The following is a 27,475-nucleotide window of genomic DNA, read 5'->3' on the forward strand; positions in this document are numbered from 1 at the left end:
CTGTAACAGAAATTTCAAGTAAGGATTAAAATGAAGATATCCCAAATGATGTCAATATCAAAAGGCTCTTGAGTTTCATGCTTCTTATTCAAATACCCATAGTTTCTCTGGAGATATGGGAGAACCATATTTTCAGTTCTTCAACACACAAGGAACAGAAAAGGCACCTTCTCAAATCCACTGATGACTTGACTTTCCTTTAAATATCACTCTGGTACTTATTTTGAAAAGATGAACCCTCAAACAAAAAGACTGATAATGTGATGTGAAGATTTCTCTAATAGTTTTAAGTATTATCACTGAAATGCATCACTTTGCATAGCAAGATAAGAAGAGTTAAATAATTCTCCACTCATCCTATTTGTATCCAAAATCCATAGAAGAAAATAATTAAGGAAAGAAACTACCACTAAGCAATTTTTACTCAATTGCCTGCTTCACAGGCAATTTTTAGATGCTGCAAACATTTGAAAACGTTATGATCTTGCATCTTCACATCCTATTCTGTGAGATTTAACAAAATGTTAAAGGCATTTATGTGCCAAATCAAGAGAACAGCTATAATCATAGTTCAAGTGTAAAATGTAAAACATAATCAACATTGGAGATTGTTTCCTGTGGAAACGGATTTTACTTATGCTGCTCTTCCTGGTGTCAGAGTTATTTCACTGGTTTACTTTAACATGGCCTTCATCAAACACCAGTCAGCTTTTCCTGACATCTATTTACAACTGATAACTGAAGCAAAAGCAAGCAAACAAAGAACAAGAGTAAAATAAGAAAGTAAAATCCATAGTTTTAAGATTAGAAAAACATTGATCCATATATGTGTATCTAACTACATATGATGGAAAATGATCAATCAAAATTACAAAAAAAAAATATGAAGCAACTACACGTTTTGAAATAGTGTTTCTGATACTCGAAAAGGAAAAAGCAACACAATACAAATTTAGCATACTAAATCCAAGAAGAAATATCAGTTTGAAATAAAAAAGCAATAATGAAAGAGGTGATAGAAAACCAAATTTGAAACAAGTATTTGAGTATATCAAATAATTCTAAGTGTTTACACCTCCTATTTTATAAGCTGACTACCAGAAGAAGCAATGGTTGAACTTTCATATTTTTTAAAGAAAACAGTGTTAGCCTAATGAGAAGCTTCAATATTCAGGCTTTAAATGGGGTATACTGAACTGTCAGTATAGGAAATTTACCCACTTGGTGCTTTATTGAGACACAAGAAGGCAATAGGACCTTGAAGCAAAGAACTTATATGTATGTAAGAGTAAAGTAAACTATCTCTATCTAAAAAATGGTACTCCCATACAAGATGTAGGAAATACACAATTCAGATAGCTGTGTAAATAAGCTTACATTTTTAAAAGATAGCAACTTACCCAAAAATAGTATAACACTGTCAAATTTCTGTTATTGGTAAGATTTCCATTACTGTTTCTTTCAGTTTTGAAAAGTCTGATGTAAAATTAGCTTAGAGTTTCAACTGTCTCCACTAAGGAGATGCCGTTTTGAAATGCTGGAGGGACGGGATGCCACCCAGGCTCAAGAGGTGGGCCCAAAGAAACTTAATGAAGTTTAACAAGGTCAAGCACAAGGTCCAGCAGGACATACCAAACACAAATACAGGATAGACAGAGAGTATATTGACAGCACACCTGAAGAGAAGGACTTGAGGTTGTTGATGGATGGAAAACTCAGTGTGAGCTGATCTATTAAAGTGGGTCCAGGGAAGGGCCATGGACTTATTCAGAGGGCTAGTGCAACTTTAGGGAAAAATAACCCCATTTTCAAGAAGAGAAAAAAAGAAGATCTAGGGATTACAGGCCAGTCAGTCTCACCTCTGACCATGGCAAGATCATGGAGCAGATCCTCCTGAAGGCCCTACTGAGGTACATGGAAAATAAAAATGAGGTGATTGGTGGTAACCAGCATGGCTTTACCACAAGCAAGTCATACCTGACAACCTTGGTGGCCTTTTTATGATGGAGCTAGAGAGTCAGTGGATAAAGGAAGGACAAGAGATGTCATCTAGCTGGACTTGTGCAAAACATTTGACACTGAACCACATCACATCCTGGTTGCTGAACTTGAGAAAAATAGATTTGACCAGTCCATACTATGATTTTCTCCTATTATGATACTTTCCTGTTTCTTACAGTAAAGTTACCAGTGACAGATAGGGCTCATTTTTTCATTCTGAAATATCAAATGCCATTTAACAAACGGAACTCCAACATCATTGTATTTGTACATTGAATATATACATATAATATATAATATCTTATACATACAATGTATAAGATTTTTGCATTTACAAACTTATTTTTACCTTGTAACAAACAATAAACACGCAGAGAATATGTTGCATAGTAGCTGCATGCAGACTAATAAAATCAACACAAAAATAACATTCTGGAATAGTTAAATTTTCTGAATTATTTAAGTTGGGGAAGCTATGAATTGCTGAAAACAGAGATGTAAAGAAAAAGCATTACATAATATTATCTACAGCTTTTTCTTTTTATAGTATTCTAAGATTATCACCTTGAATCCACCAGAGCCACAAAACACGTTGCCAGATTGTAGTTAATGTTAAAAGAAAGGATAACATCTGGTGAAGAAAAGTAATTTAATATCCAGGCAATTAAACATTTTGAGAAGTTTTCAAGAATTTTATCAATTGATGAAATTAATTAATATGAGTTGGATAAGATAACTAATATGAAATTAAGTTAATATGAAATTAAATTCAGCAACCCATTGCATCAGCAATTATATTTCCACAGTCATTTACTTGCAAATCATCAAACCATTTGCTACCTGTAATGTAAGAGCTGATTCACATGGACAAAATGCCATAGCTATGCTGGATTTGCTGATACAGTACCACCTCACTGATCATCTTTCCTGATAAGCCAACAAGCTTCAACTCAATACAATGCCCATTTTTAGATGAGAAGTATGACAAAATACTTTCATATAATTGTATGAAATACGTAAGTCTTTCTGCAGTTTAAACAACAGGGAAGAGGATAAGAAAGAAAGAAGAAAAACGTAATCTGAAAAAAGGCACTATTAGCTGTAAATCTAACTCAAAAAAAGTGGAAATGCAGATGTAGTGGCTAAAAATATGTATGTTGAAAATGTACATTGCCTCACCATCTATTGAATGCTTTCCCAATTACACTATGCAGGCCTTAGTAATTATGATTTTTGTTGTACTGCTACAACAAACAAGCAGCAATCTGCACTATCTGATTACCTTTCAGGGAGCTATCTGGTTGCATCCTTAGAGAAATAGAAGATGCCTCTAGACTGAAATTGACACAAATAAAAGAATGTACTATTCCCTTAAAATACATAAGAAATAGAGATAAAAATAGGGATGTAAAACATCCATATGTATGCTAACTTCGAGTTAACTGATTCATTTCTCCTCCCTAAATCTGTGTCCCTTGTACTCTATGTTCAGATTTTGAAGAATAGATTGCTTTTTTTTTTCTAGCTACTCAGTTGCATTACACTTACAAATACTCAAAAAATACAGCTAAGTAATACAAATCTTCTGCAGAAAGAAATGTCACACAGTTTCCACAAAAGCAAGCCCAGCCAGAGGGAATTCTGGAATATGCAATACATTCATGAAGTGTTGTTAGGTAATAGCATCATGACACAGAACTATAAGAACTCTTTTCAATTAAAAGACAAAAAAGCATGATAGTAATAGCAAGAAAACAATATTATCAAATTCACAATCTCAAAGTGGTCGAACCATCTTCCAGATCACAGTCTGGAAGTAAATATGGTTGACATCTGGAAAACTCATCTCTCAGTAGATGGCCATTTAACAGTGCAATTGTAATTGTGGTGTAGCTGTTATAAACTCATTGGCTGGGCTTTTAACAAAATAATTTATTTCTGAGTTAAGAGCTGGTTAACTTGTCTGGTCTGAAAAACTGTACCCCCTGCAGGGCAACCCACAGCTGAATAGGACATCCAAAGCGTGAGGCAGGAGAGTCAGCCCTATGGTAGGATTCATCTCATCCTAATTTCAAATGTCTACAGCATACTTACAAACACACAAGACCAGCTTCTAACCTTCCAAAGGAGATCTAGTCAGCCAATGGAATCTAGAAAGCAAATGCCCTTCAACTCAAGTAGCTCTCTAGCCTTGCTGAGCATAGTCTGCTCTTTTTAGGTATTTTTAAAGCAATTTTAGTAACTGTGTGAAGAATATAGTTAGTCTAACATTACATTATGAGATAACTATAAATGAAGTCCCAGTTCCTATTTTTTGATGAATAAATAAAAATGGAAGGAACAATTCTTATCTTAGACTGAATATGCTCACAGGCAGCTCTTTGTGTGAGACTCAGGAAGCTACAGCTTCGCTGCTTATAAGGATACCTAATCTAGGATAAGTATTGTTTCTTACATTTTTTTTTAACCTCCCTCCCCCACCCAAATTTTCATATAGCTATGTATGTAGCTGACATAATTGAAGAATTAGACAATAGCTTATACACATTTAGATTCTTAAATATTTGGATGTGTGACAGCACTACAAAATCTCCCAATTGTTCAATTTCACAACATGACAGTAATAGTTACAGAATAAAAATAATTTATGAGGTTCTCACATGAATTAATTTTTTAGAGATTTTCTGCCAAATCCTCCCTTCTTTGCACAAGTAGTCTGCTAAATGTAATGACATTACAGTTGGAGAGTATAGGATTAGAATGATTTGATGCTTTGGTTAATATGCATCTGTTACATGCAGCATTTAGCCTGCATGCATTATCGTATTTTGTTGTTGATACCTTTTAATACTTCCTGAGTTAGACCAAGCACATGGCTATAAACAAAGTTAAACCAATCTGTTTTATAAAGGCAGAGAGAAAATATTACTGAACTGAAAATAGACTTTAGAGATCTCAAGAGAAATAGAAGTTTCCATTCTGTTTTCAAAGATCAATTACTTAACAATACCAAACAAACATTATCATACTTAAATACCAAAAAGCGTTGTTATGAGATGTAGTTAACATGTTTTTCTTCAACACAGTAATTTTTTTCTGTGTTTTCTAAAGTAGTTCCACATAACTGTGAAGACCACCGTAAAAACCTTTTGGGAATACCTATAAACATTGGAAAGGGTGTCAGCAACTCACTTATCGGAGTTGTTGACGGCTGCTTTACTGCCAACTTACCTTGTCTGCAAGCCTTAGGGACCTTAACAAATATATATCAAAGATTTTCCTATAGAGGAAATGCACATAATTTCTTTCTTTGTACTTACCTAACCCTTTAGGAGTAATGCCACTGCTATCAGCAGGATTAACCACCCAGTAGTAGTATTTCAGTGTGTGCATTAACTGCAGTACAGTTCCTACTCTGCGTATAGTGTTATAGATTGTAGCAGTTCCAATGAATTCAGCTGACAAGTAGGTATACAAGGACAATTGCACCTGAAGAATGAAATAGTTATCTACATAAGTGTAAGCTGAGTATTAAAAGACTTCAAAATTTCATTGGGAATTAGTTTGGATGTGATTAAAAACAATACAAAAAATATTAGAAATAACTTTAATGAGGGCAGAAACTGGTTTATCATCACTGGATCGTCACCTGGAATGACCTCCAGAAATTCCTTCTAAGAAAAATTATATATGATTCCATCATTTACGTACTGATACATGTGTTGCTTTTTTGTTGCTTTTTTTTCTTTTTCTTAGTCTTCTTAATGCTTAATCTGTAGGAAAACCATGCAACCTCTGAAATTTTTTTGACAGAATTACCCAGAATCTTAAGCAAGAATTTAACTGCTTTTACAACTGTATAAAAGGCATTGGAGAACACAGTTAAGCAATGGATAAACTTCATGATCAAAAGTATCTTTGCTATTACAGTGCTTTCAAACTGAAATATATATATATACATAAGTACCGTAGCATAAAAGAACATAACTATTTCACTTCAGTGTATAAAGAGTCACAACATACTTCAAATGTACAACTACCTTTGCAGGGGTATGTATCCAGATAGCGGGATTAAAAAGGATGTGATCACATAATTGCTTCAGCAGAGGTGCTCCATGAGACAATCCATCCAAATATTTTGCAAATGATAAAAATTGTTCCAGAACTGCTCTGGTTATGTGAACTCTAGATGACTGGGGAAAAAAAAAATTAAAAAGAGAAATTAATATATAGAGCGAGATAGATAGATATAGATTCTTTGTTAATATACCTAATTTCTTAATATCTAATGATACTTAATATCAAATGATATTTTCACATGGTTCATCTTTACAAAATACATGCAAACTCATAGGTTTTTATTTCATTGGATAAGAAAGGAAACAAACATAAACAACTTATGCTTTCTAATAAAACTGATGGTCTGTCTATGAACTACATTTTACAAAACATCAGGCAATAACTCTGAATAAATTCTTGTTCTATTTTCTTTTTTGTTTGTTCGCTTTATTACAATCCAGTCAGCATTGTCCATTCCACAGAAGAACACCTTGAGAACTGTGTCGGAAAACCTTAGCTCTTCTTCAGATAGTTTATGAGTTTTGCTGAAATTGAGTTTATCAATATGCAAACACATGTTACTAGCAGATTTCTTATTGTTAAATTTAAGTATTTGAAATATTTGGGTTCAAAGTTTCCTCAAATTGCAGGAGAGTTGTTCAGATTCATAGCTATGCCATGAAACACTGTTGAGATCTGCTCCTTTGCAGACAAGGAAAGCAGACTTTCACAAATTTCTTTATGTACCAAGCAAACAAAAGGAACCAATAAGAAAAAAATGCAAAAAATCCTTCTATTTGCTTTCCTTACAAATTGTTCCATTTACTTTTAATGCTATAAATACAGTCTGAGAAAATGCAAATTTTTTATTTTTAGATGAGAAGTCCATTTGTCAGTAATAGTAGTTCAGCAAAACCCTAATAGTGATTCCTTCTCAAATGATTGTTACTATATTAACCACATGTTGACCAAAAATACAGTTGGTGTCATTCAAGAACATCACAGCCATAACATTCAACTGTAAATATTACTGCCTTAGCAATCTTAAAACAAACTACTGTCAGCTGTATTTAATTATAATAACAGGACATTATAATGGTTTGGGGCCAGAAGGCACATAGTGGTCATCAAGCAAGCATCTGAAATGAACCTCAGCTTTGTGATAACTGCTCATCAGGTCTGAAAGCAAACAAGCAAAGAAAACACCCCTTTCAATTGTTTCTCCCATAAACAAAATTATGTTACAGCTTTCCTTCTTCTAAACCCAACTCAATTATTTTATCAATTTCAGAACTAAGCCACAGAGGATTACTTTAATTTTTATTAACACGCAAATGCTACAGTAAACCTAAATTATGGCATGTCTGAGATATGCATGTATAAACTAGGAACAATGTAACTTTCCTAAAGGACATGTTGAGGGACAAAGAGCAGAGAAACACAAAGGAAAATACATTTAAAGTGACTCACAAAGAGCTCTAAAGAAAAAGCATTAACTAGACAAACAGGATCAACTCCAGAGTATCATTTATTTGAATACTGGGAGATAAGAAGACAAAGAAGATGAAAAGGCTCCTCTAGAAAGCTTAGAAGTATTGCAATAAAAAATGTTTTATACCACAGATATGCCAAGTGACTGAAAATACCAGAAAGACAGGAGAAATACTAAGAACAAAACCAAATAATACCTGTACCTTTTCAAGGAGGTAGCCAATGACTAGAAAGCCTTTTCCACCAAGCATCTGTTCTTGCATTGCTACTGAACTCTTAAGAAGCTCAACCAAGAAAGCCAATAGGGTAGCACTGCATGTAAAGAACAAGCAATTTTCACGTTACAAATACAGAAAAATCGTTTTTTTACACTCTCAGTATTAACCATCTATTAAATTAACAGAAAAAGGCTTAAGGTGAACAAGCCCTTGAAAAAATTCAAATGTTACATTCCCTGTTGACAAAATTCTCCAATGGTTGTTCTTGTATTACAATAGTAGAAATCCCACTCCTACCACTGAGTTCATATTCAAGTAGACAGAATTGGAAAAATCATTTTTCCAGCTCTCCTTATTTAACTGTAGAATCATAGAATCACCAACGTTGCAAAATGATCATTTAGTCTCACCATCCACCCATTTCCCAGTAAATTATCAGTTTACCTCAGTACAACACCTGAATGTTTCTTGAACACCTCCACAGACAGTGACTCCATCCCTCCCCCGGGCAGCCTGCCTGATAACTCTCCCAGAGAAGTATTTCCTAACATCCAGCCTGAATCTAGCCCGGCACAACTTGAGGCCATTTCCTCTGTGCCAACTATTTGACCATCCAGACTAATTGTGTTAAAGAACAAGACATGCAGATATGCATAATCATTCCATACTTTCAATCCCTGTAGTCACTGGTATACCACGGAAATGAGGCCTCAAATGGCTCTGCAAGCAACAACACCCAGCACAAACCGCTGTAAAACCACCAGGGTGCAGAGCTTCTATCATACTTACAGCAGATCAAGCATGAAAATAAATTCTAGGCCTGACCATTCAGGAATGCACAAAGAAACTCAAGAAGCACTAAGGAAATCACCCAGTAGCCCATCCCAGAAGTTCTCAGTGTCTGTGAGGTGTTCAGAAACCTCCAAGAGGGTTGGAAAAAAAAAAATAGTGCTCCGAAAGGTTACAGTTTAAAAGCTGAAGAGATGTTAAAGACCTCAGGGAAGAGCAAGAAGGTAAAACTATGTTATGAAAAACAACAAACAGAGGTAATACATGGCAGATGAATTCAGCATGGGAGAAAAAAAAATCACAATTCGTTCTTGCATGGTGAGAAGGAAACAAAAATATGCCCATCTGTTGCCGAAAACCCAGAGGAAAAGGGGAAAGAAAAAAAACTTTTATGACAGAAAGATAATATTGTACATTATTTTGCAAATAGTTTAAAAAAGCAGGTGACATAACTGCACTGCACTGACTTAAAAATGAAAAAATGTCATACTTCTTTTCTAAGAATAAAATATTTTTAATAATTCCTAACTGTGCAGACAGGTATCTGTTACCATAAATGTTCTCATGTAGGTGGTGGACAAGACAGGGGTGAAAATTGTAGCATTTCCAACTATGAAATAAAGGAAATGTCCAACTGCATTTTATAAATTTCAATTTTACAAAGGTTATTTAGGTAGCTAAAGGTTTCCTTGATATCCAAACACAATCTTCAACACTGAAATAAATGTTGATATCGGTTAATCCCTGTCAGTACCAAAAACAAATTAACATGCTGAGGAAAAGAATACCCTACACAGTGAGCAAGGCTGGCATGCAAAAAGTAGATTGTAGACAAAGGACATGCTGTGAACGTGAAACAGTGCCTTGTGTTGCTTCATTGCTGGATGGTCACAATAATCAGTCTAAAAATCACAAAGAGAATTCTCCACAACGTGTCAGCAGTAAAAGAACACAGATAACATCCACTTGCAGAATTCAAAAGCTTCTATCAAAACAGCCTGTCAAACTGTCACATCAATTTCAAAACAGATTATATGCATCATTTTTCCCTTAACATGATGGAAAGTTTCTACTGTATTTGTTATTTAAAAATAAGGCACCCATAATTTTTTCAAACATGGCTATCCATGAGAAGGTCATGTAAAATTTGGAATATTTGTATTTAGAAAAATTCTAGAAAGTTGAATAGGTCAAAGAAAACAGCATATCAGTGACACTTACTTTCTTACTTTGTGAGTAGCTCTATGACTTAGAAGAATGACCCACTATGCATAAAGTTAAGAAACAGAGCATAGTTGTGGGACTGGGACCTAAACTGCAACAGTGAACACTACTAATATTATATTGAAAAGTCAAAAACTACTATTAAAATGCATTTAAAAGATTTTTATACCATGAGCACGCCACTAGACTTAAGTTAATGGGTTTTACTTTCACTTCTATGAGTGCTATTCCAAAAGCCTGTTCCATTGCTTTACAATTTATTTGTCCGTTCTATGAACTTAAATGGAAACTCACGGACTGGAGTTATTTGTATTTCATATTAACATAATTTCTTCACACTGGCTAGAAATTCTGATACGACTCCAAATATAAATTATAAGGAATAAGGACTCTGTAAAATACAGATTTTCTGTAGTTGCTACTTTTTAATTATGCATAAAACATACCAGCCAACTCTGAAATAATCAATGGCCTGATTAACTTAGTTAATATTTAACCATGCTACAGACAGAGAAAGACACGAGCTGGTTCTATGCAAGTAAGACTCAACGAACAAAGTTTTTTAATTCAGAGCCCACATGTCATCTTGAAGATTTTAGCTGTTTTTAATGGCATTTGACACATTAGCTCTGTACAGAACTACCACACCTGTCACTGCAATGTGACGCCAAAGTTACCAGTTTCAGGGAAATGTATTAATTCAGCCTATACCTTTGTGAATGTACTATGACTTGTTCTAAGTCCCAAACGGCTTTGAACGTCTTTGAAATCAGGTATCCAAAGACAACCCAAAGCCAATCTGCAAAGATTCATTTCAGGACTGTCAGATGTCACTCAAGCTATACTCTTCATCCTTTTGAATTAGCCAAGATTGCCAACATAAACAACAGAATTCACTGTAGTATATATTAATTCAAATCTTGGGATAGCACGTGTGAATGCATCATTACGCCTTCAAGCACGTTAAAAACTTCAAGCACCAGAAAAAGCAGTTAAGGAGAACGGCCTGACATTCACACAGAGGCACAATGTTTGAGGTGAATACTGTACCATGTACCATGTACTGAACCATGTAGCCATTAAACAATTGTTAGAAAAACAATTCCTATTAAATAAATTCTCATTATTTCACTTATAAAAAAAGCATTCTATTAGGAACATCATTCAGTGCAAATATTAATAAAAATTCAGATGGCAAAGAGTACTAGATTACCTAAACGAAGAATGTTCTCCACTGGGATATAAGTCATACATTGCCTTTTTTTTTTTTTTTAGTTCAAGAAATAACTAAATAGAAAACTTTCTCTAGTCTACTTTTTCCTGTGAAAATCTTCTATGCTAATTCTATCATGAATTTGTTAAATTACACCTTAGAGCGTGGACAATAAAATTATCTACATAGATCGCGCATTACAAAAGGGAGGATAAACAAAAGCAGGCATGTAACTATAAATATCTAAGTATCTTAATAAATAATAGATTATTTACTTTGAAGAGGATATGTAAAAGAGACAAATGCAGGTATTTGTTCTATCTGATTATATATAGGAAGCAACCTTTACAAACTAACTTCATCTGCATTCCCAGCTTCTCCAAAATAAGACCAACAGATCATAAGATTAACCCCACCACAGGCTCTTACATGACAATTCTTGAAAACATTTGCATAGGCAGAGTAAGTGGAAAAGAGGAAAGAAAAAGCAAAATCATAGAGCAACAATTAATGTCTTGCTTTTACAAAAAAGAATTCCTAAGGTACTTGATCCTTAGCTTAAATCCACAGGAACATACAAAACTTGCTATCCAAGATACAGGATAGTCATGTAAGTTAACCTTCTAAAAAACATACACAGCAACATCACTAACTTCAGTCAGGAGTCTGAAGAGACATCATCTAAACATAAAAACTACTGGAAAAATTTAAAAAAGAGTAAAAGATTTTAACTGATCAGAATAAAAGACAAAGCATTTACAGGAAAAGATGACAAACAGGAGTGGAAATATTATTGTTGCCTCCCTTGACAAAGTTCCACTTTCACTCACTCTCAGCAGAACCATAGAATTGTTTGATTTGGAAGGGTTGGAAGGGAGATTTAAAGGTCACCAAACCCGACACCCCTGCAATGAACAGGGATACCTACAGCTTGATTAGTTGCTTAGAGCCTTGCCCAGGCTAACCTTGAATGTCTCCAAGGATGGGGCATCCATCACCTCTCCAGGCCACCTGTGCCAGCGCTTCATCACCCTTATTGTAAAAAACGTCTTCCTTATATTTAATCTGAATCTCCCCTCTTTTAGTTTGAAACACTTTCCCCTTGTCCTATGACAACAGACCTTGCTAAAAAGTATGTCACCTTTCTTCGTACAGCCTCCCTTTAGATACTGAAAGGCTGCTCTGAGGTCTCTCTGGAGCCTTCTCTTCTCCAGACTGACCAGCCTCAGGTCTTTTAACCTGTCCTCATAATGGAGGTGTTCTGTCTCTCGGATCATTTTTGTGGCCCTCCTCTGGATGCACTGTAGTAGGTAGGCAATATATTCTGTATCAGGACCGTCCATATTAAAGAGTCAAAATAATATTAGCAATAAAGTTTTCTGAAAAGATTCTGTAATTATTTTAGCACAGATCTGGGGAAATTGGGCAAAGATGTTATATATCACCTTTGAGGTTAGTAAAGGAGGGCCTGGGCACAGGATTTATTTTGGAAGATAAACAGTAGAAGTGTTTTTAATTGCTATGGTGCAGCTTATGGGATCTAGCAAATCCAGTTAGTAACTTCTAGAATAAGTATATAAAAGAAATCTTTTGACTCAATCTGCTTAAGCAAACAGCTACAAATCCTTCTAGAGATGTTTCTACAGATCCTTTTCAGTATGGTAAAGGTGAAAGCAACAATCACACCTGAATTAACGCTTGTACTTTATTCTGCCATAGAATTGAATAAGTACCAACAATTCCACTCAATATCTTGCCACAGTTAATCTGCATGTCAGTGCTCAGCACACTCAGACCCAAAGGAATTTAAAGCCACATGCAAGACACCATAAGGGAACAAAGCAAATCCTCCCTATTGTATTACCAATGTAGCATGATCAAAGTTATCAACAACAGTATCAGAAAAAAGCACTCTATATTTATTTTTATCACATAAACTCAACTTAAACTGCTACATTTTTTTACCCTTGAAAAGAGATAAAAAGCAGGATGAAAACTGGCAGCCTAACATTCAGATTGACAGACTACTCCTCTGAATAGCAGGTGTCACCGAAAACAAGAAAATCTATTTAAGATGTGGGATCAGTTTCCATCATTCTAATTTTAGTGTATGAGAGCATAAGAACTTTTACAGTGCCTCAAAAGTAGAAGTGTAGGGTACTTCATTGGTCTCACTGAAGATGCAGATAAGACATACAAGGATATACAAACAGGAATAAAGAACATTCACAAAGAATGCCATTAAGTCACAGAGTTGCTATACTTAAATCACCCTGCTTTATAATTTAGAATTTTATTTACACAGAACATATTCATTTAGAAATTAAAATTATAAGTGGATCGGGGAGATTAAAAGCAAGGTGTTCCCTTACAGACCTGTTATCAAATTCCTTACAAGTAAATATACAAAAAACAACTGAGAAACCTGAACTTACTAAACAGACTTTGAAATGCAAAGGAGAGAATGAGGTGGGAAGGATTCAGAAAAGTAGTCTGGAAAGCTTGGATACTCAGAATGGGTATCAAGCTGTTGACGTTTCCCATCTCCAAGGAACACAATAAGGCAAGACCAAGGACAGCAAAAATATCCAGGGGACAATATGTGATTCCCCCCACTTGGCTACAGCCAGAGTAAGCCTTTAGAAATATAATGGTCTGCTGTCATCAAACATCCCTTGGACTTTTTTTTTTTGGCAAAGAAGCACGAAGGTTACCCACTTTAAGATGGTACCACTATAAAAATAGGTATTTTGTAATTGCTGAACGCCAGCAATTTCTCAGAAAGAAGTGCAGCCCTGTTGTAGATATTTTTACTTTTCACAGGTAAGAAAAGCATAGGTAGGTATCAGAGCCAGTTATACAAATGAATTTTGGAAGGGAAATAACACCTGAAGAAGGGAAAGGGAAAGGATATAGTAAGTAAGCACAATAAATATCCATTCCACAACTGAATCTCCCTTTTCCTTCCCCTAAGGTCTCCGTCCTTTCCACACAGAGATCTTTTATTCTTCCATATGCCTACTTCCTTCTTCACCTGAACTTTTTTTTTTCTCCATGTCTACATCCCATTAAATCAAATAGGAAAAAATAATGCACATATATTAGAGAAACAATAATTCAACATTTCTGTCACATCTCATCAAGCAAGAATTTACTCAGAAGTCTTTTCAATATGTGCTTCAGTTGGGATCACATCTTGTACTGTGTATAATTTGCAGCACAATGGATTACAGAGCTCTTTACAAAAATAATAACCCAAGCATAGAAGAAATGCATTGATATATTCAGTCAGAACTTTTTTCCTATTCACAGTTCAACTAACTCCAGAAATGGTTCTGTACATTTTATATTGGGGTTTCTTACTGTTCTCACTCAACAGAAAGACCACTTAGGACAAACTGGCCTTTCGCTCAATTTCTAAGACTTACATTATGTTAGCTCTCCATTTTAAACAGATTGAGTTACTGCTTTATCATCTATTATATACTCAGGATATTAATAATTTAACATACATTTTATTCATATATACACAGATGTGTACAGACACATATAATCTTCCTCAAACTGAAAAAAGTATTTTGCCTATTTCTGCGCCACGTATAAAAACATGTATTTCTGTGCCACAATAAAAACACATAAAGATTTTTTTCTAACATTTATTCAAACCAATCCCCATCCCCATTCCTCTTATTACTTCACAACACTCCAATGCAAAGTACATATTAGAAAACAAATTAGTAACCACCAGCTTTTCTCTGCTTTTGAAATTGAAAGAAATTATTTTCATCACTTTCCTGCTGGGAAGTAGAAATAGTTATTTTTAAGATTGTTGTATTTGTTCCAGCATTGTACTAAAATTTCTCATGAAATAAAACCTAACCTATCAGCAATCTTAGCTACAACTTGGTTACCAAGGACGAAAACAGATGATTTGAAAAAACTTAAAAAAATTTGATAAATTTCTTTAATTAGGTTAGATAAGTGATCTTCCTGGAGTAATTATACAAATGCATCATGTCCAAATAAATTATTCAAAGACATAGGTCCTTTTAAGTTTACTATTTTATTTTTTATTTATTATTTTTCAGTTTGTGAAATTATTATTGAGCTATTTCTTGCAACCAGAAATATCCAGAATAATTAATAATGCCAGGGCATTCTGAACAGGAAAATACTCCATGTACTCTGAATTATGTACTTTATATATTTATTGAAACACAAGAGAGAGTTTACGCCGTTCCCAAATCCTGTACAGAAAAACACAGTTAACAGGACTTAAGCTTTAACTTTTCAGTTTCGTTGCCATACACACTTAATTTTTATTTATTTTTCATATTTTATGTTACCAATAGAACAAGATCCCCCTCAGACAGGATGCAGCAAGAGGTCCATGTCATCACAGCAGAGGTTTAACGTGCCTTTATTTAGAAGTCTCTTAAAATCCTCCCTATCCTGCTGCAATTGTAATATGGTTAAAACAAAGCTACGCATAGCTTTGTGACTTTCTGCCCATGTACTAATATGGAAAGTGATATCTTTCTTTAAGTTGGAATGTTATTAAGTCTGGATTCAAATGGCTCAGACTTTTAGAAGTAAATGACATTTCATCTACAAGTAAAAGCACGTTCATTTATTTGAGAAGTTGAAAAAAACATCAAAAACTATCCTTAAAAAAACCTCCAATGTGATTTGAAATCATTATTCAACCCAATCACTTATGACCAGCTTAATCCAGAATCTCCTTAGGTTATTACGATTTGCACAATTCTACAGTAAATTACTTCTGCAAATTCAGGATGTATTTCTAATGAAACAAAAGTAAAACAGAAGTTAAAGCATTTAAAAAAGAAAATAAACAAAACATTCCCAAAACAGGAACTTTGTTAAATTTTGTGTTTATCTTGCTTGAAAGAAGCTTACCAAACTGTTGTTTCCACCTGACTGTCATGCAGCTGTCGATTGTCTAGTTGGGCAAAGAGAGGAAAGAGAACTTGAATCCCTCCAATGGAATGAATTGCGCTGTGAATGGAGTGGGTTACGATAGCTTTCACATCCTAAATTAATAAAAAAAAGAAAGAAATGGGAAAAAAATCACTAATCTCAGTTTTAAAGGACAGTTAGTAATATAACTTGGGAAAACTTTACCACTGAATGAAGTGCAAACTAAATCAGACATATTTTTAATTTAATTTCACTAGTCATGTTTCTATTACAATAGATATACCTAAAACCAAACACAAAGAAAAACTTCACAATCAAGGTAAACTCTGGCTTATGGCAGGAAGTATATATTTCTTGATGAAAAAAAGTGAAAAAAGAACAGTTCACATGATGTGTATATTAAGAACTGAAATAACGTAAAATTATGTTCTCCTTGTACAATAGCATACAAATACTCTCTTCATTCAAATGATGTTGAGCTATCAGTTATCACAGAACATGAATTTAGTAACATAAGGTATGCAACAGAGAAAATTTGAAAGATACAATTATTTTTATCAGTTTTTCCTCCCCAGAAAATTAACATACAAACATTACATTAAGCTCAAGAGTCATAGTAACACAACAGTAAGCTGTTCTCCACAGCGAAAGAAAGAGGCAAAGAACATGAAACATAAAAGAAGGTAAATAGGTGCTTTAAAGGATACAAGTTATAACCTGGATGAAGTGGTAAGTTTTGATGTGTAACTCTGAAATTTGTATACGTGAACAAAATTAACAGTCAGAAGTCAGTTAAACTATGGCTTATGTATCGGTACTGGTTCAATTAAAATAATTTTGATGATTAAAAATGAAATAAAAGACACAAACCTGAAGCATAAGAGCATGTGGGGAGTGTACAAAAATCGAAGGATTTTCTTTCGGTGAGGATTCAAGGCATAGCTGAGCATCAGTAGCCTTGGCATTATAAGTAAAAGCAATGCTACTTGCAAGTTTCCCATCATATAGCACTTGTTTATGGTGCTCAGCCAGATGAATGTCGCTCTCAGATTTAAATTTGAATGTGCTCTGAAAAAAAAAAAAAAAGAAAAGAAAATATAAGAAGCTTTAAAAAGTAAAAGGAAGACCGAATCCTATTCCATTTTAAGGCAATGGCTATTTTTAAAATAGCATAAATCCCGTGCTTCAATGACAGTGTAGATTATATATAAAGAGAATGCTGAAATTAAATAAAAAACAAAGTTCTAAATGCCATGTTTCAAACTAGTGGTTTTCAAACTTAAAGGAAGAATGAAGATCTCTTATTCTTAAATGTATAATGATCCATATCTGATCTAAAACTACGTTTTATGGTAACTCTGAGAAATCAATCAAGAACAAGAAGATAGATTTCTTTCTTTCTGAAAAGCGTTGACAGATTTACTTGGCACACACCTACATGTAACATCATCTGACAGCAACAAAAAATAACCAGTAGTAACACACTGTGCCAATGCAAATAAATTCATTAGAAATGATCACCGTTTTCATCATTGTAATATACAATACAGTATTTCGATACTGCAATAAGAAATTCAATTTCTTTTTCGAAATTTTTTTTTTCTTTTTTTTTTTTTAGATATATGTAGCTGATGCTAATTATGAAACACTTTGTTTATCTGCACTGCATATGGCCATCTATATATTGGGCCATGTCAAAAATACTGTTCATCTATTTCATCCCACAAATTTCTCTCTTCCTACTGTCCCCAACACAGTAAGAAAATATATCATGAAACTGTAAAACATGTAATCAGCAGGGATGTTGTTATCTAGGATGGGATAATTAAAATAGGCAATTTATAGACTGCTCCTTTCAAAAATGTTGCAGATTCTGATCAGCTATGTAAACCCACAAAACCCATCTAGCTTTTGCAGAATTCTCAAGGCTTCTGCAAACACTGAATAAATTCTCTTGCTTATGACCAAAACATTGGAAAGAATGTCTGCTCAAGTGACTGACACATGGCAATTTAAGGTCTTGTGACAAGCAGCCATTTGTATGTGGGTCATAAGAAATATGTAGGCTGAATCAACTGGGCATCTGACTGCATCTGATTGAGAACCCTTGGAGCAGATATGTCAGTCAGCTGTGCCCCACGCATAGTGATGTTGAATGGAAGGGAGGCAGCAAAGCTGCACTGAAAATGAATGAGACACAGACACTAAAACTGAGAAGGAAATCAGAATAGCAAACAGGAATAAAGGAATAGGAAGTAAGTGGTTTATTCTACAATTTGGCAAAGTTAGTTAACATTATTTTTGAGTCTGTTAGGATTAGTGTTGGCAGCAACTGGAGGGAGGTGATGCATTGCCCCAATACAGCACTGGTGAGGCTGCATCTGGAGCACTGTGTCCGTTTCTGGACTTCCCAGTACACAAGAAAGATGTACATATGGAGAGAATCCAACAACAGGCCACAAAGATGATCAAGAAAGTGGAGCACCTCTTGTATGAGATTGAGAGGCTCAGGAGATCTCATCAATGTTCATAAATTTCTGAACAAAGAGTACAAACAGACAAAACCATACTGTGCTCAGTGGTGTCCAGTGCCAGGCCCACAGACACAAACTGGAGCACAGCAGATTCCCTCTGAACACCAGGAGCACTTCTGTACTGTGTTGGTGATGGAGCACTGACAACGGCTGCCCAGAGGCACTGGGGCTCCTCCTTGGGTATCTCCCAGAGCTGCCTGGATGTGGCACTCTGCTAGAGGCTCTGCTGGAGCAGGATTGGGCCAGGTAACCTCCATGGGTCATTGCCAACTTCGACCATTCTGTGTTCTTCAATTTGTAATTGGGTCAGGAATCAGTTTTGTATGGGAACTCTCAGTGACTCCACTTAGTGCTTTCTGAATATTTCAAACCTATTCAGAATAAAAGAGAGTTCCTTTTGGAAGAAACTGAACCAGAAATGTTCACCAACTGCTGACTGATTATATATGTTTATATATATATGACTGCATTCAGTCTGAAGTATCTGATCTCAACCAGTCTGTAGTAAATACTGCCAGATACAGCACTCAGTTTCAAATGTTTTAATTCATAACTGTGGTTCTCTATCTTACCACTGTATTCACTGAAGCAGGAACAGTCACAGTGAGTCTTATGCTTAACAGCTTGAGAGTTGGCTCCCTGTTCGAATGGCCATCTCTATTTCACTCATCACAAAATCACTGCTACAGATTACCAGCTTGTCCCAATGAAGGTGATAATGCCTTTCTCCTCTAAGAGAATATTTAGCTACACATATATATTTTTGCACACTTACTGCAGAGACAAAACAGTTCAGTGATTTCACTGATTTCAGACAATATCTGCTTTCTACATGAATTGCATTTTGGTGTTTTATCACAAGAAAATTATCCTCACTAAGAAATTTTTTTTTCATGTCTTTTTCATGTCTTTTTTTTTCATGTCTTTTCATGTCTTTTCATGTCTAAGCCCTATCAGAGCTAAAACTTCCAAATATTTTACTTTTACACAGAATTTCCTGTCATTTCAAGTATGTTAAAGCATTTCATCAAAAATGTGTATCATTACTTTACCGTGAACTTTTGCAACTTTCTAAATTAAAATAAAATGAGTTTTTAAAACAAATTTGAGCATTATTCTATTTCCTAATTTTCAGAGTTTACTATATCTCAATAGTTTATCAGATACCATTGTTGCAAAGACATGCCCAAATAGCTACGAATCAATGGGGTAAAAAAAGACTTAAAGGGACTTCCTGCCATAAAAGTTGAACTAAGTGATCGTAAGTTAGAAATTATTATGTTCTACTCACAGGAATATTATAATATGATGGAAAGAGGAGTTATTAATGCAGACAAAATGCTCCCTTATCACTAGGTTTAACTTACATAGAAACATAAAAAAAAAATAAGTTCAGTATATGCATACAGTGCTGGGGACTAGCAGAAGTGCATCCACAGGAGGATATTAGAGGCTGGCAAATGTATAAGGCTTAATTACAAGTAGTTAATTACCTGTCACTGAAGAAATGAAACTTTGAGATCTAGTAGAATCAACATAGTGGCATAAATAAAAAAAAAGACCCTTTGTTTTAACACGCTGAATAGCAAATACATGTATACATATTCCTTTGTACCTCCTTTATCAAGCTCATATGTGTGCATATATAAAAAATATATATATAATCAAAAATAAAATATGACCTTGCACTACATAACTAGGTGAAGTGAATTTGAATTTTAAAGACTAGTTGGTGTGTGTTTATACGTGCACGCATTAATGCATTTTTTACTCCAGCCTTCACAGACGACAAAATGATTGATACTGCAGCACTGATGAAAAGCAAACTCAAATGCAACAAGACACAAAGTAATCTGATACCTCACATTGAAATGTATGTGGGAGGGCTAATAGGAGTGTTATAAACTTCACAGGGCTATTAGGAAAATTGTTGGAAATTCCCTTTACAAACAGCACCAAATTCTGCTATCAGATGCAGCTCTTACTAACACATTATTTTCCTTGCCCCTCTATTCTGCGATGACAAGCCCCTCAGAGTTCCACTGAGATATGCATCACACTCTTCTTTGCTGCCTGGGAACAACGCTAGGTAACAGAAATAGCACAGTGTGAGCAGGGAGATGATGCATTCAGATCCTTTTGGCAATCTCCAGCATGTGAAAACAACAATTTGGAGGGTGAAAGTCCTGTTTAGTAACTGCACAACACACACTAAGCATGCTTTTATATAGATGAAACCTGGGAATGATACAATGGAATGCCACTGGTGGATGAATGTGAGAAGCTTTAACAGGAAAGAGGCAAATAACATAGCAGTATTGTTGGTGTGTTCTCCTCTCTCTCCCTGTTATAAATTTGATTATTTATCATTTCTACACGCAGTTACTACGGTAAGTCTTCGGTTTTCAGACTTGTGGTGTCAGACTACAAGTGGTATTAGAATTTATTGCTAGACCATGAACTGTATAAGAATCTATTAATTCATTCAGACCACATACACATTTCTGGAATTTTTAAATCTACAATCACTAATGAAAATTGTCAAGATGGAAATTACACTTTTGAGCAATCAGTTAGGCAGCTGAAACTGTCTATGTAAACAGAAGTATAGCATAAGGCACATGTTTATTTTAGAATCATAGCACTTGAATTTAACTACAAAAGTAAACATTCTCAATTATCATTCTTGTGTATCTTAACATTAGAAAATAAATTGCTTCAATCTACTGGAAACCAATTGTGAACTTTTTTTTAGATGTAGAATTATCTCTATAATCATTTAAGAATTTCATTTTTCCAGCATAAATTTTTCATTTTACTATATTCTTTTCATATATTCCAGAACAAAATATTGAATAAAAACATAATAAATTATGAGGAAGCAACAGCAGAAGATCACAGTTTAACTCATCGGCAGTGTCCAAGACTCAGTGTAACTGAAGCTGAAGCTGAAATATGTATAAGGCTCTGTAGGTGAGCCAGAAGAGAGAAGTGATCATTACAGATGTAGCTGTAAAGGAGCAACAGAAAACACTTTCTGACAGTATCTGATTGCAAGTGAAATTTGTAAATAAAATGTATAAAAACTCATTGTACACACTGAATAACTTCATAGCTATACTTTAAAACAATAGCTACATATTTTTTACTAACCTCTCAGAGGCTTCTGCAAATGGAAACCAAAGCCTTAATGAATGTTTAACCATGATTAGTAAAAGCTTAGTAAAGGTGGATTAGTAAAGCTCCTAGCTGTCTAGACGAGGAAGAAAGGCACGGTACACAGGAAAGAGGCATTAACTCTGCTGAGAACACAGTCTAAACTGAATAACAGACAAAGGAAAAACATCCCTGAAGAATTGAATTACACTTAATTATATTTAATTGACATTTAAAAAAAAATCAGTAAGAAGCTGCAGTGAAGAAATTTAGTTTAAGGGAAGCCTATGAATGAAGGAAGGTAATTTGTCAATAGTTTAGTGAGGATAGTGCAATAAGTACTGAAAATGATGTCTAGTATGAAAACATGCATGCCTTCTGGAACCCCTCATGAATGTCACATAATATTTTTCACTTCTTGTACCAAATGAAACCATTACTGCTGTATCATCACTTCAGTATGCTCTTGCAAAGCCAGGATTTTAATTTATTCACAAAGATTTATTATGTTTATTATTAAGAAGTATAAGGTTATTTGTATGAAAAAAAAAGGAGAAATCTTTCTTCAAACAAAATAGCAAAATACAGTATTAACACTGGAATAAAGTATTGCTTGTTTGCACAGGTGACAAACATCTCTCAACTGAACAGTTTGGTTTCCCAGCAGTTAAAACCACAAACCTCACACAACGGACTGCCTCATCTTCAAGTAGCCTTAACATATGTTTGGCTTTCCACACAACGTATGTACCAAAAAAGATGTTTTCAATTTTCACAGCCATTTGCTAGCTGTTGTCAAATAATTTATAGCAAACATTTGCGGGATCATAAATTAATATTGATGTTATCTAAATTTTGATTTTTGTATTGATTAATACAATTTTGTATTGCTTAATGTTGATGCTATATGCTTTGAATATAGTTCAAATGGTACCACAAATAACACAAACCAGCAAAAATAAAATTAGTGAATAATTGGTGGCACAAATCCAATAGTCTTTAGATGGAGTTAGACCTGATCATTCATTTTCAAGACCTCTTCAATGGGCAAACAATTCCCACATGCTTCTGAAGAACATCTGCTTTATTTTCCTTGATGAAATAACACTATATATAGTCATTTCAAGTAATAACTAAGACTTTTTTCATATTAGAGATTGAAGTTGATGCACACACCATGAATCTGTCCAAACTGTCTCCTAAATTTCCCTAGCAAAACATGAGTGAAAAGCTTACTCCAGCAGAATTATGCATTTGAACAGAATTGGATTGCTATGGTTTGTTGAATGCTAATCTGCTTTAATTCAGGTTTTAAACACAAAATAGGAGAGAAGAGGAAAGTGGTTCCCCGGGAATTCAATACACAACACATAAAATTAGGCCAATTTGATTATGACCCAAATGAATAAAATTGACATACAATCATGTTTCATCATTCCTTAAAGAAATCACTTGCATCATTCAAAAATCAGAAATTAAGAGTAGTTAGAAAATTTGATGAAATATTTATATTTTGAAGAAAAATCACACAGCTCTACACAATCCAAAGAGAAATATCTACATTTACACATAGCTTCCATCTATATTTATCAGTTATTTCTATCAATTATTTTTTGTTTCCAGTTTTGCAAAACTATTTTTAAGATCCATTGTTACCTTATAACCAGGTCCTAACTGATGTATTGCAAAAATCTGTGCTGGGTTGAGGGCTTCTGTGAATACATATACAGCTCCAAGTTGGCCACAGAACACTCTGTTAGCATCAGCAGTCTCCGAAGAGCCAAGAAAACATTTGTCATAACTCTGCATTAGAAGAGGCAATGTTAATGAGCTTTAATTATACAAACTGTACAATGAAATAATATTCATATACAGACAAAAATAAAAAAGACTGTAACGAGGAAAATAAATTAGTCACTTAGTATTTCAGTACCTAAATAACCGTAGTGAAAAATTTCATTTTGATTAACTAACCCTTAATTGTTTTATGGGTCATTAATACATTGCTTCTATATCTACCTGCTAGGTTTTCTTTATATTTATTAACTATTTGACATACAACAGAGAAAATTAGAATAGCAGAATATAGTATTCTTTTATTATTGTGCTATAATAGCTAAAAGTCTGTAGCAGAAAGGAAGAAATATGATTCTTACAGTTTGCCCTGGTGCACAGTCTTGTTCTATGACCTTATCCTATAATGATTTGGTTTGACTTTAAATTCTTCTGACTTCAGCTTTGCAATGAGGTGAAGTAAGAGGTATCCAGGATTTCATCTTTTATTTATCCTCCCTTCTGACCAGTATCTATTTTTTTTTCCTTTGGAACTTGTAATTTCTTTCAATAATTTTGACAAAATTTTTTTTACAAAAAAAAAAAAAAAAAACCAACTTGCAACAACAGTTCACATCTAAGATGCACAGTGTTGATGATAGGCTGAGACCACTCTGATGACTGGTAAATGCTGAAAGTCTTAAAAATTTTCATTTAGTTCATGAATGTCCTGCTTAGACTTAAAGACATTACTGATACTTGTGCATTTGTTGTTGGAAAGTTTCAACTCATCCTGAGCAGATAGCCATTTTTTACTTTAAGTTTTTTGAGGAATTTGCCTCAGTTTGATGACACCACATTTGTAATTTATAATTTAATATATATATATATATTTGTGCCTATGTCTAGACTATTTTCTTGTTCTTTTTCTTGTTATCTTCAACTGTACAACAGACAGCATTTTACATTTAATTTACATATGATTTTCAAGCTAATAACTCAGTACAGATCCCCCAACACCTCAGCTGACTTTTGAATCACCACATTCTCACTCAACATACATGTTTACATTACCAAGGAGAACCCATGCTCTGAAAAAAACCTCAATGCCTTTTCTTGCAAGTAGAAATTCTACCAAGAACATAAAGAATGATGATCAGAAGCCGTGACAAGCAGAGCCCATCTGCTTTAATTAACATACAATATTTAAACCCTTCCTACCAAACCCAACTTTACTTCTACAATTTAGCAAAGGCAAACAGTTAATTTCCCTACATACTAACGTGCTTCCTATAAACGCACTCAGAACAGCCAAGATTCATATGATAAACAAGAAATAGCAATGCGTAGTGAGCTGATGAATCATACATCTTTGAAAATCTACCACGAGTTTAACTTGAAAGCAAAGCACGAGAGATAATCGTTTTGTCTGCCTCTCTCATTCAAATCTTTGGGCCAGAAAAAGTACCTTTCTCCCGCATCATTAGGTGTGTATCCTCGTCTCTTCCATGGTAGAAGAAAAAAAATTGGACTAAAAAGTTTTTTGAAACATAAATAGATTTCATTAAAATAATTTATATTTTTTAAAATATGAAATCTAATGCATTTCCTGTTATAATGTACTGTTAGGATAACTTGAAATCAGTCCAGTTAACATTTAGGTGCATACATAGGTGTACATGCAGTCTTCTCCAGGTACAAATGAATGGTTTCTGCCTGAAGTAGAAGGACAGATAGAAGATGACTGTCTTTGCACAGAGGTGACTAATGCTATGCAACTGTATGTCTCTACATATCTTTTAATTGCTAATCTCCCTTATTATCCATACAAACGAATAAAGTATGAAATATAAAATGGCAATTTTGTAGCACTTAATTTGTTCTTGCTAACAACATTAATTAAATACTAATTCCTTTAAATTTAGCACAGCATTTTTAATCTCAATCAACTGCCTGTGACCTATTCCAAGTCAAACAATAGAAGAGGCAAAATATGCTTGTTGAAGGGATAAAGATGTAAGATATCAGTCTTTGCTTAGTACAGTAAGTCTCCTGACACTTCTTCATGCCACTGTTTTCTGGCTTTTACTTTTTTTTTTTTAATCTTTATGTATCTTGTAAACTCTCCATAAAAAAAATGATCTCTTACAATGTTTATACAGTGCTTGAAACAACAGGACTCTGACCACAGTCCGGGCTATTCAGTCCTACTGCAATATACGAAAAAAATACTTAAGAACAAACAACAAATGTAACATAGAAATCTTTTAACCATTACCAAATATCACCTCTTGGAAAACCAGAGAATTTAATGTGATACAAAAATCAGTGCTTGGCAGCATGCATAACCATTTGGCTGAATGAACCTGTTTTTCTTAAGTGTTTTCTCTAATCTATCTCTCTTAAATATGTAGCTCCAGAAAAACTTCTCATGAAAAAAAGATTGAAATATTGATCTGTTGTTATCAGTATCGTCTATACAATATGATATATTAAAAATATTCTCTATACCAGTCGCTCCAACAAAATCTCCACAGATTTCCTTAAAACAGTCAGGAAGAATACAGCTAAAAAAAAAAAATCCATGATATCCATGATATTCTAAAGAAAAGCAACAGTATTAAATTTATGAAATACATAACTAAGGAAGATAGGTTAAAGCATAAACTTTAAAAAATAGAAAAAATTCAAAGATCTAGAGAAAATACAGTACTTTTTCTTTTTGCATTTACTTTGAACAGTTTGATCTACTGAATGCTGTAAGAAAAGAGAAAACAAAATCTTACATCATTCGTATTAACGTGCCACGCCATGTCACCATAGGATACCAGCTGACCATTCACATAACACCTTATTTCACTGTTTCTCCAGCGATTATAGATGTGCACAATGCTTATCATATACCACTGAAAAGAAAAGGAAAAAACAGTATGTAGTGGCAGCTTTAGTGCCATAACATGAACTAAATGACTGCAACTGGAAAATAAGTGACCCATCACATGAAGTTAATTGACCAGACAAATCATTGCAAACTCCTAAAATTACATAAAAGTCAAGTGAGTGGAACTTCAAATCCAGTTGGTAGAATTGTGACTAAATACAATGATGTACCTACCTGCATCCTTTCACGGGATTAGGACCAAAAATGCGTACATAAAATTAAGAAGATAAATACAATCCCATTCCTGAAAGTGTAACATAATTAAAAACCGTATACAAAACACAACCAAAGTCTCATCAGAAATCTAATTTTATGTGTGCTTACCCTAAAAAAAAAATGTAACGTGTATCTATTTTTTAATCACAGCTATCAGAAATTGTTTAATAAAGGAAAATATCCACCACCGCAAATTTTACATTCCAGTTTAGGATCTTATCCCAATTGTTTCGTATGATTTTTTTTTTTCTATTCTTTACCATTCCATCAGTTTTTGGACAACTGTTATATAGTTGTTATTACATAATCAAACAGAGAAAACATCACAGCAAAATGCTTCCATGTACAACTGCGGTGGACCTCCAAATAATCTGTTCAAGTGTCTTTATGTCTATGATGAATTTTAATTGTGAACTGTAAATTTTCAGAAGAAAGCCTTAAGTTTTCCCTAAAATCCAACTTTCAGAATAATCTAATCCTAGGAATGGGAATTTAGCCTTTGAGATTTGCAAATCAACCCCTGCTTAACTATAACAGAGGTCTGTTATTTCAAATCATAATACAAATCAGAAGAAAACAGGCATCCTGGATTCTGTAACCTTTCCATTTTATCTTAATAGCCTTGTTTGATGATTACTGGTCTACTACAAATATTTAGTAAACACATCTGCACGAAACTAAGCTGTGTCCCTTCTAAGGGATTCTGTCCAGTAGATGGTTTCAAAAGTATTACTACATTTTCAAAGCTAGAATAAAATCAAACTATCAATGCAGTAAAATACTCATATCTGGATGAGCTACATTGACAAATTGCCAGCCTTGGAAAGCAGCAGTTCAAATACTTTGAAGTTACTTAATACCTGAGCAAAGACCAACTACTCTAAACATCCATTAGTTTTATTTTGTGTCACTTTCTGTG

General features: G+C 34.1%; 1 protein-coding gene across 10 annotated transcripts in view; it reads right to left on the reverse strand.

The window, feature by feature from the left end:
* NBEA (neurobeachin) overlaps positions 1-27,475 on the reverse strand; it is a 458,626-nt gene that overhangs the window by 334,281 nt on the left and 96,870 nt on the right. For all 10 annotated transcript variants that reach the window (XM_048948371.1, XM_048948342.1, XM_048948328.1 and 7 more), the window contains exons 7-13: positions 26,186-26,305; positions 23,283-23,429; positions 16,807-17,004; positions 15,916-16,049; positions 7,755-7,863; positions 6,042-6,194; positions 5,322-5,490 (exon numbers count right to left, since the gene is read on the reverse strand). In XM_048948371.1, the coding sequence (XP_048804328.1) occupies positions 5,322-5,490; positions 6,042-6,194; positions 7,755-7,863; positions 15,916-16,049; positions 16,807-17,004; positions 23,283-23,429; positions 26,186-26,305 (1,030 nt within the window). The remainder of the gene's footprint in view (positions 1-5,321; positions 5,491-6,041; positions 6,195-7,754; positions 7,864-15,915; positions 16,050-16,806; positions 17,005-23,282; positions 23,430-26,185; positions 26,306-27,475) is intronic.

Source organism: Lagopus muta, chromosome 1, assembly GCF_023343835.1.
Source record: "Lagopus muta isolate bLagMut1 chromosome 1, bLagMut1 primary, whole genome shotgun sequence".
Classification (NCBI taxonomy): Eukaryota; Metazoa; Chordata; class Aves; order Galliformes; family Phasianidae; genus Lagopus; species Lagopus muta.